General features: G+C 45.2%; 1 protein-coding gene across 5 annotated transcripts in view; it reads right to left on the bottom strand.

The window, feature by feature from the left end:
• Positions 1–1,410: 1,410 nt before the first annotated feature.
• LOC119966118 (zinc finger protein 385D-like) overlaps positions 1,411–19,459 on the bottom strand; it is a 1,141,865-nt gene continuing 1,123,816 nt past the window's right edge. For 4 of the 5 annotated variants that reach the window (XM_038797352.1, XM_038797356.1, XM_038797354.1 and 1 more), the window contains 3 exons: positions 12,809–12,990; positions 12,578–12,700; positions 1,411–3,261 (listed from right to left, as the gene is read on the bottom strand). In XM_038797352.1, the coding sequence (XP_038653280.1) occupies positions 3,031–3,261; positions 12,578–12,700; positions 12,809–12,990 (536 nt within the window). In that variant the 3' untranslated portion in view covers positions 1,411–3,030. The remainder of the gene's footprint in view (positions 3,262–12,577; positions 12,701–12,808; positions 12,991–19,459) is intronic. The other variant, XM_038797351.1, reaches the window with a different exon arrangement.

Genomic DNA, 19,459 nt, shown 5'->3' with positions numbered 1-19,459 from the left:
TTTAAGTGTTATTTTTCATGCGGGTGTCTTACATTGTGGTGTTGTGCAAAGCAAATAATGGCATGATGGGAAAACTAGTCAAATTTCTTGGTACAGTGAAATTTAAACTGACTTTGCATAACCTAAGGCACAAATACAAGCAGCCAAGGTCAACTTGACCCGAAAACATGCTGACTCTAAACTCGGATTTAAAAACTCAGCCGTCATACCCCAGAGCAGTCTAAATACACAAGATAAGCTAGAACTAGTTCTTTTCGATACTTAAACAAATCTGCTCCATTTCTTAAACATGCGACCAAAAGACAAAATAATGATACGAGACCCCGAGTCCTCTAAAGGTCAGCAAGGTGACGCCAGTTTAATGATGATTACTTATGTTTTACTTTTGATCAAATTCCTGACCAAGCTGTATTCACGTTATCTTGATTTTATAATGTATAAATGTCTACCTATTTTCTGTAATGGGCAGACTTGGAAGGGAACCAGCAGTTTGTACTTGACTGCCTTCCGACTCCAAGTCTCAGCCATACTGCTAGCAGTTGTAATTCGTAAATAAAGCTTAGTTTTGCTTACCTAACAAACTTTGTTGAATTTTTCTATCACAGTCCAGAAGCGGGGAAAATATTGATTACGACAACATTGACTAAACATACTTCAAAGATTTTCCTATTGGAAGACTGCATTTCCATGTACTCTGTACGGCAGGATTTCAGTTGCCTTTTATGTGCAAATAACTGCTCCCATTTCCAAATCTAAAGCCTTGCAGTTATCAACATTATTTACAATAATCACAGTATATTTTTGGTTAATACTAATACTTTATTAACAAATTATTTTCTATTTAAGCAAACCTTTTTACATCACCTTTAAAGATTTAGTCCTGAGCTATCAGTTTCATTTGCAGTAGTGATTTTGGTGATCACTGATGATACATACAAGGTGGAGAAAGCTTTTAATGACATAACTGTACATGGAAACATCATTTTCTTGTCACAATTTACACTGGGCTAAACTAATAGTCTGCAATAAAGCTGTGGGCTTTAACAGCTAGAATGTACAAAATGACTCCCTAACTTTGTTGTGCTGTGAACATTTAGGCTTCGGTCTGGAAAGGCTGGAATGAAACATTATGTAGGGAAGTTAAAACAAAGAGGTAAGCCCATTTTCCTTTGAAGTATGTGACATTGCATGGTTGTACTGTAAACTCAATGTCCAAATGGGGAGAAACAAAGTAAAAACAAAATGCCGGCCATATAAATCAGACAGACAAATACTGATAGAAGACATTAAAGAGTCAGATTTAGAATGGCTTCATCGTGCATCTGGAATTCATTCAAACTGGTTGTAACTAACTGTTGAACAGAAAGAATGTAAGAATATAAACTGAGAATACAAACCTGGCATAGAAAACTTCCTTCAACTTTTGTTTTATTCAGTGCAACAACTCAGTTGACTGGAAATATTGGGCTAGATTTAGTGCAGCCGTTGCAGCGGGAACCATGACGGGTGAGCTCACTGAATCGTGGGAGAAGCTTTGCACCAGTCTCCCAGTAAAAAGGAGAAGGAGCCCATGTGGGATTCTCAGTCACTGGCAGCAGGATGTCAATGAGGCTTTTTGCCAATTGACAATAATAGGTGCCAATTGACACCTATTATTCCTGAGCCCATCACAATTTAATGGTGACTCAGCCATTAAACAGGGGTCACGCAGATTTCCTGCACCCTTTGAGCACCCAGCAAATTATGTTGGGTTTGTCAGTGGTCTCTCTGGAGCATCGCTCACTGTCAGGCACTCAGCGTCAGGAAGGGGATGACTGCTGAAAGCCACCTTCTGTCCTGGCCTCTGACATCCCCTGGCCCTGCCTCCTACAACCCCAACCCTGTGACCCCTATCCCACCTTGGTCTGGGGTCCCAAGATGCCTGTGGGCCTCTGATGGGCGTAGTGGTGCCAGCAGTCACTGCTCCCACTGGTGCTAACAGCAATGAGCAGCTGCCTGCCTTTGATTGGCCAGCTGATCTTGGTGGGCGGGACCTCTGCTGCCAGGGATCTTAAATGTAGGAGAGGCCTGACAATGGCCATTTAAATGCCTGAAGGGCACTTGATCCGTTGGGCCTCCCTCACGGAACTTACAGCCCCCATCCCCCCCCTCAATCCCTGGTCGCCCCCACAAAATCCAGTTTATTATTTCAGATTAATTCAAATTAATTCAGCTCTGGCATACCTCGGAGTAAACACAATCACAAATTAGTCACCTTTTATGGGAAAATTATACTTAAAGCCACTGCCTCATAAAATTCTCAATTGAGCTGCGCGGGAAGGTGTGTGGTAGCTAACAGCGTCTGTACATCTCAATACCTGGTTTTACCTACACACTGAACTCCATGGAGACAGCCGCACACCTTCCTGAACATGATTCACTGGGATGTTTAAATATTAAACTAATCTCCTCTGTTATTTCATTCCCTCCAACATTTGCAAATCATATTAGACAAATTATTACATCAGAGATACACAGCACAAAGCTACAAACTCACAAGACACAATTTACAAGTTTATAGTTGGATAAATAGCAGGCAGCAAGCTGCTGAACTGTGCACACAGTTAATGAAGACAATTGTCACAGTGTCCCATTTTGTTTTGTTTCATCCTACAGAAAGAAATTAAATGTACATATAAGACTTAGGTTAATGCCCTTACACACATTTACAGACTATTCACAAGACATGGAAACATTACATGAAAATACTGTGTAAAAAGGCTGATTGTTATTGGTAGTTTGCAGACTCTATACATTTCTACAGCACAAGAAACTACTCATATTATCTGTGTAATAGATTCTCCTATGGAAGAATTGCTTTATTTCTTTTTGCTGAATAAAGATGCAGCCATTCAAAGTCCGCGTGGATTGCAGGAGCAAGTTTCTTTCCATGTTATTTAGTTCCATGATTATCACTGCATAGTTCCCTGTTTGAATTATTGCAGTACTTTATTATTACTTTCCTAATGTTCTCTCCTGTACAGAGGCAGGTCAATAAGGAGCAAATAGAACTGGTGTGTGTGCTGCCCGTATAGGTCCAGGAGCTGGCCGAAGGAGAGCAGGAGGAAGCGCTGCTGTTTGGAATAGAGTGGCTGCTGGGCCGGAGCGCAAAGCAAACGGTGAATTCACAGCAGCAGCAGCAGCCGCAGCTGCAGCAAACGGGTTTGGTAAAAGGCGAGCAGCCAATGGCTTAGTAAGTTCCTTCTGAAAGGCCAGCTTCACCTGTAAAAGAGAACACTGCAGTGAAGTATGTTTGAACAATGGTCTCAAATATATTCTTGCATGTAAAGCATTAACGTGATATGTTGCATCATTAATCTGGCCTTTGATCATCCAGAAATGTTTTCAATTTAATGCATTGTTAAATAGAACATCGAACATAGAACAGTACAGCACAGAACAGGCCCTTCAGCCCTCGATGTTGTGCCGAGCAATGATCACCCTACTCAAACCCACGTATCCACCCTATACCCGTAACCCAAGAACCCCCCTTTAACCTTACTTTTAGACACTACGGGCAATTTAGCATGGCCAATCCATCTAACCCGCACATCTTTGGACTGTGGGAGGAAACCGGAGCACCCGGAGGAAACCCACGCACACACGGGGAGGACGTGCAGACTCCGCACAGACAGTGACCCAGCCGGGAACCGAACCTGGGACCCTGGAGCTGTGAAGCATTTATGCTAAACACCATGCTACCGTGCTGCCGTGCTAAATGTCAAATGCTAAATGCATTGTATGTCAGCAATACAAATACTCTTTCAAGAAAATAAGAAATCAAGCAATACTATGCACCTTATATATTCACAATACAACCAATTACTGAACAGTCTTTTTTTTAATCTACCCCAAGCATTCTTATAGATGTTAACTTTAAAAAATAAATAAAAATCCAATTTGTCTGATACAGCATTCATATTGAAATTGAAATTACAAAGGATGGGCATGGGAAGCCACCATTAATTTACAGCAAGTTGTCACATAGCATCAGAAAGTGTCCGGACGCTTGAAATGGTAAAGAAATGGACTTCTAATTCTTCGAAGAAACTAATTTTCCTGGTTCAGTGCCAGTTAGGCAAGCACCTCAAATTTAATTAGTAGTTAAATAAACATTAAATATAACTACACCTCCGAAAGGCAAGTAAATACTCAAATACAAATGAAGTATTTTTTGTAACTTTAATGCAAAATGCTAGTTTTCTTATTTCATAACTGTAAAGTTTTACTGCCATTCACGCCTACCAACAATTTAGTAAATTGATTGAGACCAAAATTTGATCAGGATCACTTCAATGCGAGAATTTAAATTATTTTGGCAACACATTTTACATCCCCTTTCAAAATTGGGAGAAATGCAAAACAAACTGTTGATTTACTTTTATCCTTTTAATTTTTGGGCAGCATAGTAGCACAAGTGAATAGCACTGTGGCTTCACAACGCCAGGATCCCAGGTTCGATTCTCCGCTGGGTTACTGTCTGTGCGTAGTCTGCATGTTCTCCCCGTGTCTGCGTGGGTTTCCTCCGGGTGCTCCGGTTACCTCCCACAGTCCAAAGACGTGCAGGTTAGGTGGATTGGCCATGCTAAATTGCCCTTAGTGACCAAAAAGATTGGGGGGGGGGGGGGTTATTGGGTTGCGGGGATACCGGGGAGGTGATGGCTTAGGTGGGTCGGAGCAGACTCGATGGGCCGAATTGCCTCCTTCTGCACTACGTTCTAATCTGTTGCACAAAGTGAAAAATTTCTTATTTTCTTTATTTAAATAAATGTAGAGTACCCAATTCATTTTTTCCAATTAAGGGGCAATTTGGCGTGGCCAATCCACCTACTCTGTACATCTTTGAGTTGTGGGGGCGAAGCCCACTCAAACACAGGGAGAATGTGCAAACTCCACACGGACAGTGACCCAGAGCCGGGATCAAACCTGGGACCTCGGTGCCGTGAGGCAGCAGTGTTAACCACTGCGCCACCGTGCTGCCCTAAAGTATCTTATTTTCTGCCATATTTCAGTTAATCTATGGGTAAAAGGCTGGCTCTTTATTGGAAAATAATAATGGGTAGGATTCGCCGTTTGGGAGACTATGTTCTCCCGCCGGAGATGAATCGCCACTGATTTAGCATTCGCACTGAGAGCGTCACCCAGAGGCAATTCATTGACCTCATACATGCAAATTTTGCATGGCGGGGATTGCAAGGGATTCCCTTGCGAATCTTGTTATCGGGCTACCATTTTGAGCGGATGGCTGATAATGAGGTCCGTTGGCTTGTCGCACTCCCCCTGCAACGCAATTCTGGTCCCCCATCACGGATTTGCTGGGCCACCCCCCACTGTATTACACATGCATGAGGGTGGCGTGACCATCCTCCCCATCATCCCTCCCAGAGACCCCCATAACAGAGACCGCCACCAGAGACCCCCCATAACAGAGACCATCAGCAGAGACCCCCATAACAGAGACCAACTCCCAGAACAGAGACCCCCATTACTGAAACCCTTACTGGAAGCTAAAGAGCAGTCCAGACAGAAACAGTGAAAAGAATCATTGCTTTAAAACTGACCTGTCCCTTACAGCTGCTGCCTCAGGCAGAGAAAGCAGCAACTGTAAATCTCTAGAAAGCGAAAATAACATCCCCGGTGTTTAAACTCCCTCAAGTCCTTTGATCGACAAGGCTTTTATTCACATCAATGAGAAATTGTTTTTTTCTAGGCTGTGATTGACAGCTTCCTGAAAACCAGATGTCTGGACTGTTTAATTTTATTTTCCTTCACACTTGAATGGATCTCAAGGACGCTGTGTGTAACTAACCTCAATGTTTTTAAACATCCAGATATGATTGACAGCTCTTGCCCGCATCAAAAGCAGTAAAGTGCTTTTTGCTGTGAAAAAGAGGAAGTTAAAGCAATAAGTGCTTCACTGTTTCCACCCCACCAGGGCTACACTGACAAATACCTACACCAATCCATGCCCATATGAATCCTAGCCCAGAGGCCTCGGAAAACAATGCAAGGCAACTCTTATGGGCGGCACAGTGGCACAGTGATCAGCACTGTTGCTTCACAGTGCCAGTGTCCCGGGTTTGATTCCCACTTGGGTCACTGTCTGTGTGGAGTCTGTACGTTCTCCCCTTGTCTGCGTGGGTTTCCTCTGGGTGCTCTGGTTTCCTCCCATAAGTTCCAAAGATGTGCTTGTTAGGTGAATTGGACATGTCCAATTCAGAATGTATTCTGAATTCTCCCTCTGTGGACCCGAACAGGCGCCAGAGTGTGGCGACTGGGGGATTTTCACAGTAACTTCATTGCAGTGTTAATGTAAGCCTACTTCTGACAATAATAAAGATTATTATTATTATTAGAATCAGGGATGTGTGGAGAATTCGATATCCAGCCGTGCATGAGGATGCAAAGGGTTCCATTTGACCTATTTGCATTCTCCAGCTGACGTGGCGCATGAACCCCGATACCGCCACCAGCAGGGGACCGGAGCATCAGAAACAGATCAGCGCCAATCCTGTTTTTTTATGGCACTGGATTCTGTGCCCGATTGTGAATCTCTCTGTTGGTGTCAGGTAATGGAGAACCCAGCCTAACATATTCCAGAGTGTGCTGTCAACGAGCTACAAAAAAAATAATCAAAATGAAAATCTTAGGTTCACAATTTCACTGAAGGTTGTTTCTAGTCAATTGGGGTCCTGAAAACTGCAAAAACTCAACAGTCTCCACACCAAGTGATTGAGTAATCCTTATTGCTACAGGAGGAAGATGAAGCCTCAAGAGGATGCGGCGTTACATCCTTGCTCTGCACCCAAAACTCACAGGGAAAATTTCACCTCAATGGCAGTTCACACCTCAGAACTAAGGGAACCACATGCTGATGAGGTTACATCACAGTTGCATGTGCACTGGTCAGAGACTGAGATAGACCAGGCCTCCGGAAGATGGCGGAGTGTGGAAGACAGACAATTGCTGAGTCCCAGATAGATGAGGAGATTCTAGTGTTGTCCATAAGGTGGCAGGTGTTGAATGAGATGAATGGAGACATGGCAGAAATATCGAAGTGCATGGAGTTTATTGAGGCCATAAGTGCTGCAATGACCCGCTCAACTGAACATACAGCTTTTCCTTTGACAGACTGGTGACTGTCTTGGAGGGTCAAACCCAGCAGGTTCCAGAAGCAATCATGGGTGCATGTTCCAACCTGCACTTCATCATCCTGTCCCTGAGCACAGGGGGCCAGAGTTGGATGATATGGGAATGAGGACTATAGATTTGTTTCCAGTTCCTGGTCCCTCCCCGGAAAGCAGGGAGGACCAATTAAACCTCATGGTGGAGGATGGGCAGCATCTTATGCCCTCTGGGAGATTCCTCAGCACATTACTGATGGGGACATCCTCTCTCCCACCGATCGGCCAAATATCCTTGAGAAGGGTCTTCTGTTACTGTGCAGGATAGATGCACTTTTAGGGCCTTCATACCAAACTCATCACAGACAGGGGGGCACAAGGCTCAGCAGCTTGTCTCCATCGCAGCAGCAATTAAGTGAGGGGCGGGAACTATTTTTTCAAACCCCACACCAGTTACACTTTGGTGCACATGGGCGAATTTATCGTTTGTATTACTTGCAAAGGGAAATAAGGTTCAGTGTACATAAATGTTGTGCTGTTTGAACACCCTAGAGAAGAGCTCTGGTTTATTTACTGTATGCTGGTTTAGCTCACTCAGCTAAATCGCTGGCTTTGAAAGCAGACCAAGCAGGCCAGCAGCACGGTTCGATTCCCGTACCAGCCTCTCCGGACAGGCGCCGGAATGTGGCGACTAGGGGCTTTTCACAGTAACTTCATTGAAGCCTACTCGTGACAATAAGCGATTTTCATTTCATTTCATTTCATGCAATAATGGATGGAGATAGGTTCCATGAATGGTCTGACTTGAAAGTGTCTTAAATTACAAAGAGGGGAGTAACGTGGTTCGGATGTTTGTAATTTTAAGAGCTGAAGAGCTGTTTTTCTGGTGATGAGGGAAAGAGCGGAAGGAAATAGTGAATAAGATGAAATGAAGTTTCCATAGACGGGGTAACTGGAACCTCAGGAGGATGAAAGCCTCCCTTTGTTTCAGCCCCATCCAGATGCTTTCTAGCAAGGTCTTGCACATCTGGCTTTGTCTGATCTCCCTACTCCTCTTCTATCTCCTCATCAGAGAATAGATGGCCTCGTTGGCTCTTCCTCTGGGACTCTTCCCCAGGAGCTCCAAGTTGTAGAGAGCACAGCAAACAACTAGCATCAGAAGCAGTCTACAGGGATCGTACTGAAGAGCTCCTGCAGATTGGTTAAAGCATTTCAACTTCGTTTTGAGAAGACCAACTGTCTATTCACTGATGGCACTGGTTAGGCCATGGCTCATTGGGCTCAGTGGGCCCAGCCTGGCCTGGAGCAAGACCCAACATCAGAAGTGCCCGACCAGGCATCCATCCACACCGCACGTTCCGATCCCACCCAGCGTGGACCGCTCAGTATCCTGATCTACCTGATTAGGAAACAGAAGAGGGCCGATGGGTGGGCCCGATCAGGCCTAGATCAAGGCCCTATTCAGGACAACCGCTGCACTCGGAGCTAGATCCGATGAAAGTTTTATTCCTTATTCCGAAGAACAATGCACCAACAATGGAGGGGAATTACAGTAAACCCCTTAAAGAATTTGTAGAAGCCTGCTTGAATAAAGAACCGAGTTTTAGCCCTACAGCAAAAGAATTGCTGAAGCATAAATTCATTATGTGAAATTCGGCACTCAGGGTCAGTCCTGTGACCTCGAATTGGTACCATGAGCCACTGCTTTAATGGGTACCCTTTGTCTTTCACAGACATCCTTCCAAAGCATAAGGTCCACTTAACAAGCCGGGCACCTGGAAGTTCCTGAGGATAATGAAATCATGACTGCTCCTTAGTAGCTTGCAGAGACAAGCAGGATGTCCTTCAGGTGCTCGCAGACTATCTACTTGTTGGTTGAATGGTAGCAATTCCTGCAAATGAAGGTCCCTGGCTAGCCTGCTGATGACTAGATAGTGACATGAGTGCAGTAAATTATGCCTCGCACCCACAGATAGCCTGACATGACTGCAAAGCCTCTGGGTCCTTCCGTCTGACTGTTGTGGTTAGTGGTGAGGGCCATGAAGTGCCTGCACATCTAAACAGGACATCTGTGAACATATTAATACGGTGGTGTGCTGCAGGCTGGGTAATGCCATTCAGGTCGTCACATGGGACAAAGGATTATGACTTTCCATGCCATCACACAGTTGGATATGATCTCCTCAGACGCCATGGGTTGGTTTCTCCATTTCTGCAGCTAACTGCGGGAGATTCACATCAAAACAATTGGCACAAACCCCTCACAGATTCCGGTACCAGTGAGGGGCTAGCACCGGCGCCGATTGAAACTCTGCCCTCCCCCGCCAAAAACGGCTGGAGACTGGCAGGGTTCTGGGCCGCGCATATGTATGGCTGACGAGCTACAACGGTCGCGCCATACAGCGTGGCACCGGCCGTGCGCCAGCCCAACCCGCCATCCGTGACCCCACAGCCCACCCACTGGCCACCCCCCACCAGTCCCCCCGGCCCTAGCAGAAGCCCTCCTTGCCAGCGGCATAGATCCCGGCGGAGTATGGCGGCGCTGGAAACAGTCCACACCGCACCCGCCACGCCGGTTCATGATTTGTGGGACCACACATGTCCCATGCCATCTGGAACTTGGTCCATCGGGGGTGGAACATAGTGGGTGGGTCTGCCAATGAGGCGCCAATGGCATTGCGACTGCGCGTGGCGTGCATCACAATGACGCCATTTTTGAGGGGGTGGAGCATGGCTGACCGGCACCGGCCCCAATTTTAGCGTCGGAGCCCATTATCCGCTCAATCAGTGAACACGATTTCAGCTTCGGGCTACGGAGAATCCCACACCAAGTCACACAGAGAAGTCACAGTTGCATTAGAAAGCCAAAACCCTCTCAAGCACTGTCTCTCTCTGTCATGCGTTCCCTGTATATACACATGGCAGGGTATGGGCCCCGCCAACATGAAAGAATTCTGTTAAGACTGGAATCAATGAGAATCAGATCAAAAACTCCACTGGTTAGAGTCAGACTTAGCACAAAGGAAAATTACTGTGGTCATTGGAGGCCAATCATTTCAGCCCCAGGGCATCGCTGCAAGAGTTCCTCAGGGCAGTGTCCTATGCCCATCCATCTTCAGCTGCTTCATCAATTACCTCCCCTCCATCATAAGGTAAGTAATGGAATATTCACTGATACTTGTACACAAGTCTATTCTTTTCACACTTCCTCAGATACTGCAGCAGTCCCTGTCCACATGCAGCAACACCTAGACAACATTGAGACTATTGTATTATCTGACACTCGTGCCACCAAAATGACAATGACCATCTCCAATAAGAGAGAGTCTAACCACCTCGCTTTGACATTCAGTGGCATTACCAAGTGCCCCACAATCAACACCCAGGTCGTCACCATTGGCCAGAAATTTAACTGGTTCAGCCACTTAAATATTACAACTGCTAGAGCAGACCAGAGACTGGTATTACCTGACTCTAACTGCCCAAAGTCTCTCCACTATCTACAAGTCAGGAGTGTGATAGAATGCTCTTATATGCCTGGATAATTGCAGTTTCAACAACACTGATGATGCTCAAGACCAGCCACCAGGACTTGATTCATCACGTTAAACATTCACATCCTCCATTGCCATTGCATGTGGCAGCTGTGTGTACCACATACAGATTCAGTGCAGCAACTTGCCAAGGCTCCTCTGACAGCACCTTATAAACCCCCAACCCCTACCACTTAGGCCACCAGGTGCCAAATAATAATAATAATCTTTATTAGTGTCACAAGTAGGCTTACATTAACACTGCAATGAAGTTACTGTGAAAATCATGGTAACACTACCATCTGCAATTTCCCATCCAATTTGTACATCATCCCGATTTGGAAATATATTGCTGTTCCTTCAACATTACTGGATAAAAATCCTGGAACTCACTGTCTGACAGCACTCTGGATGCACCTTCACCACATAGAATGTAGCAGTTCAAGAAGATATCTCTTAACCACTACCCCTTGTGCAATAAAGGATGGGTAACAAACGTTTACCTAAATGTGATGCCCATTTCTCTGAAATTAAAGAAATTGGTGCATCCAGTTATTTGGATTTGGAGTTTCAGTAGCAGCTGATTTACTCTTTGCAGGCCAGTTCCAGTAGTGGACAAACCTGAATACAGGTCTCAAGCCCCATTCTAGACATCTGCTTACATTATGATGTAAGAACCAATGCAGGGAAATTTGCAACATGCCAACTATCTCGATACTTTGGATATCTAAGTCTAATGTGATGCACCAGCTTTGACCATTGCCATTTCCTCAACATAGGCCTACATTTGAGGGATTCGGCAAAAAGCAGCTGCCTCCCCTTTGAAAATATTCAATTATTTCTCCATTTGCCACAAATTCACCTCACGGCCAGTCTTAGATCTTGTTTCTGAGCTAAAAGTTAAGAGGAAGTATTATGAATGCTTTACAAATCAAGGAGAGCTATTTGTTAATATGGCTTAAGTGTGGCAAACTTACGCAGTTTCAAAATTTGATGTCACTGGAGAAAGATGAGAAAGTCCATGTTTGCGCCTTCTGAGCACTGTCCAAAGGACAGTGTGTAGGATGAATTTGACATTCATTAAGGTGCACTCATGTCAATCGACAATTGGGGTGGATACTCCTTCTGTCTTGGAATCTATTCCTTTTAATTCTCTTCTTGAGACATTCAAACCCGTAATGATATGGTTGGGGATCTCATCATCCTATTCCACTGTTCAGAGTAGTGAGTAAGGCTTATTGGATCCCCAGCTGAATCGGCCAAAAACATAAAGCCAACTATGGAATGAAATCACTGAAGTTCTTTCAGAAATACTGAGGGACAATACTTTATGAAAGCGCCCAGTCCAATATTGAAAAGGACATCAAATTGGGTCGGTGGAGTGGATGATCTTGTCTCACTTCTCTTTTGATAGAGATAGGTCAAGTGACTACTGTGTCAATATTTGCACTGAAATCTAAGCTATGGGTTTGAACTCCCATAGCATCTAGCTTGATCATAAAAGCCAAATATATCAGAAAAAAAGTATACCAATATTCTCATGCAGTTATCACCATGTTTTATATTTTCACGGTGTGAAAACTAAAGTTCTAGAGATCACCCGTTTTCTGGTGAGGTGCGACCATGTCGGTAGCAGGATCCTCCATCCCAGTAGCCGGCCAATGGGGTTTCCCATCGTATGGCACCCCCACGCCATCGTGAAATCAGCGGGCGTGTGTGCACTGCTGACAAAACGGATGATCCCGCCGACGGAGAATCCAGCCCCACATTTTTTTCAACTGATTATTGCCATATGCATCTGCCCGCCTACCTTAAGCAACCTCTGAGCATGCAATAATAATTACTCAGTTATGGATTTGTGATTTAGTTATCTGAGCTTACCGCATTTATGCATGCGCTTACCGCAAGTGCATTGGTACTCCTTTGGAGCTTGTTGTATGGACTGTATTTGGGTTTTGGAGGTTTTCCTGCAGCTCTGTCCTTGTGTCTTCTGCTGCTTATGTGCTGTGTTAAAATAAACAGTGAAAGACAGCAAATAAGAAAATTGATCTCAAAAGATAGATGGGTTTGATGGCATTTAGAAGAATTTTCTCTTATGTTCTTAAGTTTAACCTGTTTGAGTTGTGTTTCTGAATTGACATGTACGTCACAGATTTCACAGTGAAAGGTTTTATTCTGCAAGCCGGTGGTAATCCCTTTGTTGGTGGTTGTTTTCCCTTTGACGCCCGGTCGGGGAAATGCCTTAATTGGACCCCCACCATTTCGAGCTTCCAGCATAGTTTTGTGCTTGGACCCTGTTGAAGAAAATAAGGAAACATAACTAAAACAAAACTTAATTGAAAATTTTTTGACTGAATTGGTGGCTGACCATTTTCACAGAGAGAGAACAAATATGTATCCATGACGTTGCTCCTCATGAAGAGATTAACCTGGTTAAAAGAAGTCTTGGATAATTTACAGCTTTGATTTTTACAGTCAGGCAGCAAAACATGAGTCATCAAGTCAAGGTTGGTAGCAAATCATTGGGAATCCTTGGCTTCTGTATGGAAGCCAGCCCTATTATAGCTGATAATGCCAAAGGAATAGGCAAAGTCCACACCAATTTCATGGGCAGTAGATGTAAGGTATGGGAAGGAGCCCACATTAAAATTTTGGCACATGCTGGAATTGCTGATGTGGGGACAGGCGGAGAACACAGTACAGAAGACATCTTGGAGTCAGGAGATGAGATACTCAACACAGATATCCCAGCCACTGAACTGCCACAGGGCACGATTCAGCCAAAGAATTTCTAAGTGTCATTTTGGGTGAGTTTGGCGGAGTGTTTCATGTCTGCCGCTTTGGCGAGATCGTGGCCTGTTTTGACCTGCAGTCTCAAAAATGACCCCACATGAATCTCAACATGTCTGGCTCCCGGCCGTCTGATTCACCTGGCATGCACCTCAACTCCTAACAAGGGGGAGCTGCTTTTAATTGCTCCCTCAGCACTCACTCACAGCCAATAAATGGGTATGGCAGCACAGAAACATGCCCTTCGTTTTGGGAATGCTGACCCGACCAGGCTTCCCAACGCAATGGATGTGGCCTAGGCCCAACCATTTCAGCTGCTTCATTAATGACCTCCCTTCCATCAGAAGGTCAGATGTGGGGATGTTTGTGGATGACTGCATAATGATCATCACTATTCGCGACTCCTCAGATAATGAAGCAGTCCATATCCAAATGCAATATCCAGTCTGGGGCTGACAAGTGGCAAGTTACATTTGCGCCACACGTGCGTCAGGCAATGACCATCTTCTACAAGAGAGGATCTAACCACCACCCCTTGACATTCAATGGCATTACCATTGCTGAATCCCCACAATCAACATCCTGGGGGCTAACATTGATCAGAAACTGAACTGAACTGGGTAATAAATGCTGGCCTAACCAGAGACACTCTCATCCCGTAAATTAATTTTTAAAAAGGCAGGGCATACTGTTCCTCCAAGGGGGTCGGACAACCAGCAGCAGGGTGAGCAATGTTACCTGGGAGGTAGTGGCAACTGTAGTGACCAGGAGGACCCGCCATCGAATGTCGGAAGAAGACAAACGATCTCCAATGAGCTGCAATGGTAAGTTGCCACCTCTCTTCTGGCATGAGTCGTGCCTCCCAACCCTCAATTTCCCAAACCATTCCCCAATCCACTGGCTGATATCGCGCACCCTCCACCATCCAGTCTTCAAACTTGTTCCTCACAATGTCCTGCCACACACCAGCACTACCCCTTCATGCTTAGGTGCGGAACCCGCACATGCCACCTGCCATAGACACCACTGACCTGTCAAGCTGCAACTCACAAAGCCCTCTCTTTGTCCCCATAGGAGCTAATAGCCCATAATGAGAGAGAAATGGTGAAGGTGGAGGCGGGATGCCAGAGATCCGAGTCCTCATCCCCGATGAGGTGCTGGAGATTGCAGGGTTTCCCAAGGAGAGAGCAGTGACCAACAGCGAGGTCGGCCGGCGCCACAGAGGCGAAGATCCACCGCCTCTTCATCCAGATGACCTGTCTCAAATGAGTTGTTGATGTCCGACAAAATTATTCTTCCCTCTCACTGACCACATTTCCATTGTCTTGCCATCTAATGAGGCCGGACCACCCAGAGTCCTGTCCCCCCCCTGCATGGGTGGCAACGTGGGCCCCATTTAACAGATCTCTGCCACGGTCTCAGGCCTCCACACCGGCGTCATCAGCCATGACCTCAGCACGTATCCCTTGTGCCCCACAGACCAACCCACCATCCTGGGATGGTCCTGAAAGACACAGGGGATCACTGAGTGCCTCAGCATGGAGCTGTCATGCACACTTTTAGGGTAGTGGGCGCAGGTATAAGATCCTGAGGTGATGGTGGCACACTTGGAACTCCTTCCTGTTAATATAGGGCAATCCTGATGCCCAGACCTCTGGCAGTAACATCAGGGAGGCCATGCTCAGCTGCCCTCCATTCAAACTGACACTTACCTTTTGGCCACTAGAGGGTCCTCAGTGCTGACGCCTGATCTTTAGTGTTTGATTGTGCACCTCAATGGTCCTGGTGCTCCTCGAGTTCAGGCACACTGTTCAGGGATCAAAGGTTGTGGGACATTCAGTCCACTAATCACTCTCTCAGACATGGCACCTGTTCCTTCGAGGAGGCACTTGAGAGCTCAGCAACGTGAAGTGCAATCACAACTAGCATGTGAAATAGCCTTCAGATGTAAAGCTACAGGCTGTTCATTTTAGTCAAAGGGAGTGAAATTGAATTTCATGAGAAGCTGCAGAAGGGCTCTGTCCTGGGAGAGTTTGATTGTACAGACAGGCTGCAGATGTGGTTGCCTCTGTTCTGGATATCCACAATATTTAAAGATGGCTTGAAGGCCTCACAGAGACAAATTCCCCCCACTCCCCACCAAACTCTGGCCCAGTGACGACTCTGGACTTGCCCTGCTTTCGACCCTTGAGCAACCCCAACACCCCTGAAGACCTCCCCATCGAGCACTGGGGAGCTACATGCCAGTAAATGGAAAGGGCAACTCACCTCCTCACTTCCCCTTGGTAGCCATGGCGCCAAATCCATGTTTTTGTAAAGGAGTACTAAACGACATCCATGTGACTTCTCACTAGGGAGTTGGGGACTCCCAGGAGGTTGCTGCATTCAACTTCAATCTTGCTGAAATTCTCAATGAGATTGAAATGAATGCGAATTAGGCTTAATGACCTTCTCGCCATTTTTGTGTAGATCCGGAACTTGGCATTGGCAGCAGGTCGGATGAATCTCAGGATGGATTGCTCCCAATGCGAATCTCGATTTTAGCCTGTCCCACAATTCACCAGCTGTTCCTGGATATGCGCCGGGCGCATCCCGGTGGCTGAATCGTGTCCACAGTGGCTGATCAAGTTCAGTTACTGTTTAATGGTAACCCCCAGGATGTTAACAGTGGGGGATTCAGCAATGGTAATGGCATTTAATATCACGGGGAGATAGTTAGATTCCCTCACGTTGGACCTGGTCATTGCCTGGCACTTGTGTGGGGCAAATGTTACTTGCCAAATATCAACCCAAGCATGAGTGTTGTCAATCTTTTTTTGGACATGGACTGTTTCGATATCTGAAGAGTCGCAAATCGTGTTAAACATTGTCCAGTCATCTGTGAAGTTCTCTACTTCTGACCTTATAAAGGAGAGAATGTCATTGATGAAGCAGTTGAAAATGTTTGGGCCTTGGACATCACCCTGAGGAACTCCTGGAGTGATGTCCTGAGACTGAGATGATGAACCTCCAACAACCACAACCATCTTCCTTTGGGTTGGACAATCTTTCAATCATTTGGAAGTGTTCCTCCTTATTCAAATTGATTCTAATTTTGCCAGGGCTTCTTGATGCCATACTTGGTCAAATGCTGCCTTGATGTCAAGGGCAGTCACTCTCACCTCACCTCTTGATTTCAGCTTGCCCATATTTGGGCCAAGGTCTGTAATGAAGTTAGGAGGCACATGGCCCTTCCAAAACCCAAACTGATGTCAGTGAACAGATTGTTGGTGGAGGCGGTGGCATAGTGGTATTGTCACTAGACTAATGATCCAGTGACCCAGGGTAATGCTCTGGGGACCCAGGTTCAAATCCCACCACAGCAGATGGTGAAATTTCAATCCCAAAAAAATCTGGAATTAACAGGTTAATGATGACCATGAAACCATTGTTAATTGTTGCCAATCAAACCACTCAGTTCGGGGCAATTAGAAGGGGCAATAAATACTGGCCCAACCAGTGATGCCCACATCGAATGAATAGAAGAAAAGCTCCCACAAATTTGGCAAAATCCCTCAGATGTTTGCAAGGAGGGCTTTGCAAGGCCAATAGGGCAATTGTGCTGTTGTTTATTCCTGCGCCTAGGTTGATTCTAGGTAGTCTGCCCAGTTTTATTCTATTTTTGTGGTGGTTCTATCCAACTCAGCCATTTCTGAGGGGCAACAAAAAGTCAGCCACATTGTTGTGTACCTGGAGTCACATGTAGGCCAGACAAGGTAAGGTTGGCAGACTTCCTTCCCTAAAGGGCATTAGTGAACCAGATGGGTTTTTATGACAATCGACAATGGTTTCATGGTCATCATTACAGAGACCAGCTTGGTGATTCTGTCATGATGCCTAGAGCATCAGCCTGGCCCTCTGGATTGCTAGTCCAGTGACATTACTATTACATCACCCCCTGCCCTAAGATGTATGGTGCCCTGAGATGTATGGTACTTACTGAAAACCTCAGCGTTATAAAAAAGGAGATTGAAAGAAATCCCACACAAACCACAAATGCTTTTAAAATGCAGATTTGAAACTGCTACAAATAATCGGATTTTTCCTGCTATAATGAATCACTCTTCAAAGAGCAGGAATGCAGGAGTAAATGGCTGGTGATTCATGATATTAGTGAAATGCGTGACATTGTGAGAGCTCTCGCTGGTGATAAAACCATCCCTTTTCGAAATCATAAAACCTTTTGCATAATTTTTACTTTTCAAATGGAAAGATGATTAATCGCAATGTTATTCACTGCAGTTTGTTGATTTAACAGCTGAATACCTTGTTACAAAGCCAAATCAAAATGAATACCATTAAAACTAGGCAACTTAATTTACCATGGTTTAAATAATTCACCATATGTATCTTCAGTTCAAAGATCCATTTTTAAGTTAATCTTAACCTTTTCAATTTTGTTCGAGGTTGAATCCCCGACATTTGCAGTCCGACAGACTTGTGTTTTAATTCTATCGCAAACCTTTGTCAACTTCAACCACGGGAATGGATTTGAATAACTTTTTTATTGGTCTTGGTACTCTGAAGAGTTCTCATTATTGAACGAGAACCCTGTTGCGTCTTACTGCATCAACAAAAACAGCAGGCTAAAATGTCAAATGAACTCTGTCGACTTACTGGGTCTGATTTACTGAGGGTTAGCATCCTCCAAGTACAACATAGTTTGGACATTCCAAAGTGCTTCACTTCTGTTGAAACATGGTCACTTATGTTTTGTTAGTAATGCCACCAACTAAATTAAACCCAGCAAGGCCCCATAAACAGCAATGAGAATTTGTTGATTGAGGGGTAAGTATTGGATAGAACACAGGGGTATTCCACTACCATTGGATCATTTATGTTCATCTGTGTAGACCGAGTGGCAATGTGAGAACGTGATGGCGCAGTTACAAGAAAATAAGTCACATGGCGGAAGCGTGTGATTTATCCTCGGGAGCATGGGGAGAGCATAATTATTTAAGCAGCTGCAGAGCTAGTGAATAAACTACCTTGTTGAAAGTCCTCATCATCAATGATTCAGGGAAACCACAATGTCTACATTCTGCTCGGGCAGACAAGATCGCGATTTAACATCTCATCTGAAAGATAGGTGTAATTATATTATTCGTGGCTGCTGGAGGCCCTCCCAAGCTTAACTCCTTGGCTTCATACCCCAGCCTTATAATTGTGGCCCCACTTCCCTAACCAGGGCATGCCGGCCTGGTCTCAGTGAGACCTCAAACCTATTTTATGGCTGGTTCCTTTGCTCCGTATTCCCTCTTGAGCTGTAGTCCCTGTCGTTGCCACTGCCCCAGTAGCACCTCTAAGACAAGAGAGCAGCAGGCTATTTCCTTGGCTGGCAGCTATCAGGGACAGAACTTCCTCCCGGCTGGAGGCATAAAGCCCATCTCAAGCCCATGAATAGCCCAACGGATCTAAACTGGCTTTCTTTTAATCAGATATCTGATGGAAATATGCTTCTGATTGCTGTGCTTCCCAGTGTCTGTACACAATTGTCTTTAGAGCAGAGAGCCAGGTGATCAGAGGACACCTCTTCGCTTCAAGCAGGCAGCTTGCCACCCAAAGTGCTTCCAAGTGTTATAACAGGATTAAAAAGGAAGGAAGAATATAACAGGAAGGAAGAGGGGGATTATTGCGTATTAGTGCAGGATAAAGGAATTATGGCAACTTCTACATAAACAGGTCTAGATCTGTAAGGTGCATACATTCCTGCCTCTTCAGGTGAAGTACACATCAACACAGGTGCATTATACCCATGGAATGTTAGCTATGCCGGGCATGCCTGCAGCTCTTTCACTTTGTTCTGCTGCCTCCATGGGAACCAATGTCGGAAAAGTGCTTCTTTAATATTTCTGACATAGCAGTGAAGTGATATCACCTAGGGTCACCTGTTCCAGCCTGGAAAGCCCCTGCAATGTATACATTAAGGCCACC

This window comes from Scyliorhinus canicula, chromosome 5 (assembly GCF_902713615.1).
Source record: "Scyliorhinus canicula chromosome 5, sScyCan1.1, whole genome shotgun sequence".
Classification (NCBI taxonomy): Eukaryota; Metazoa; Chordata; class Chondrichthyes; order Carcharhiniformes; family Scyliorhinidae; genus Scyliorhinus; species Scyliorhinus canicula.
This window is presented reverse-complemented; position numbering and strand designations above follow the sequence as displayed.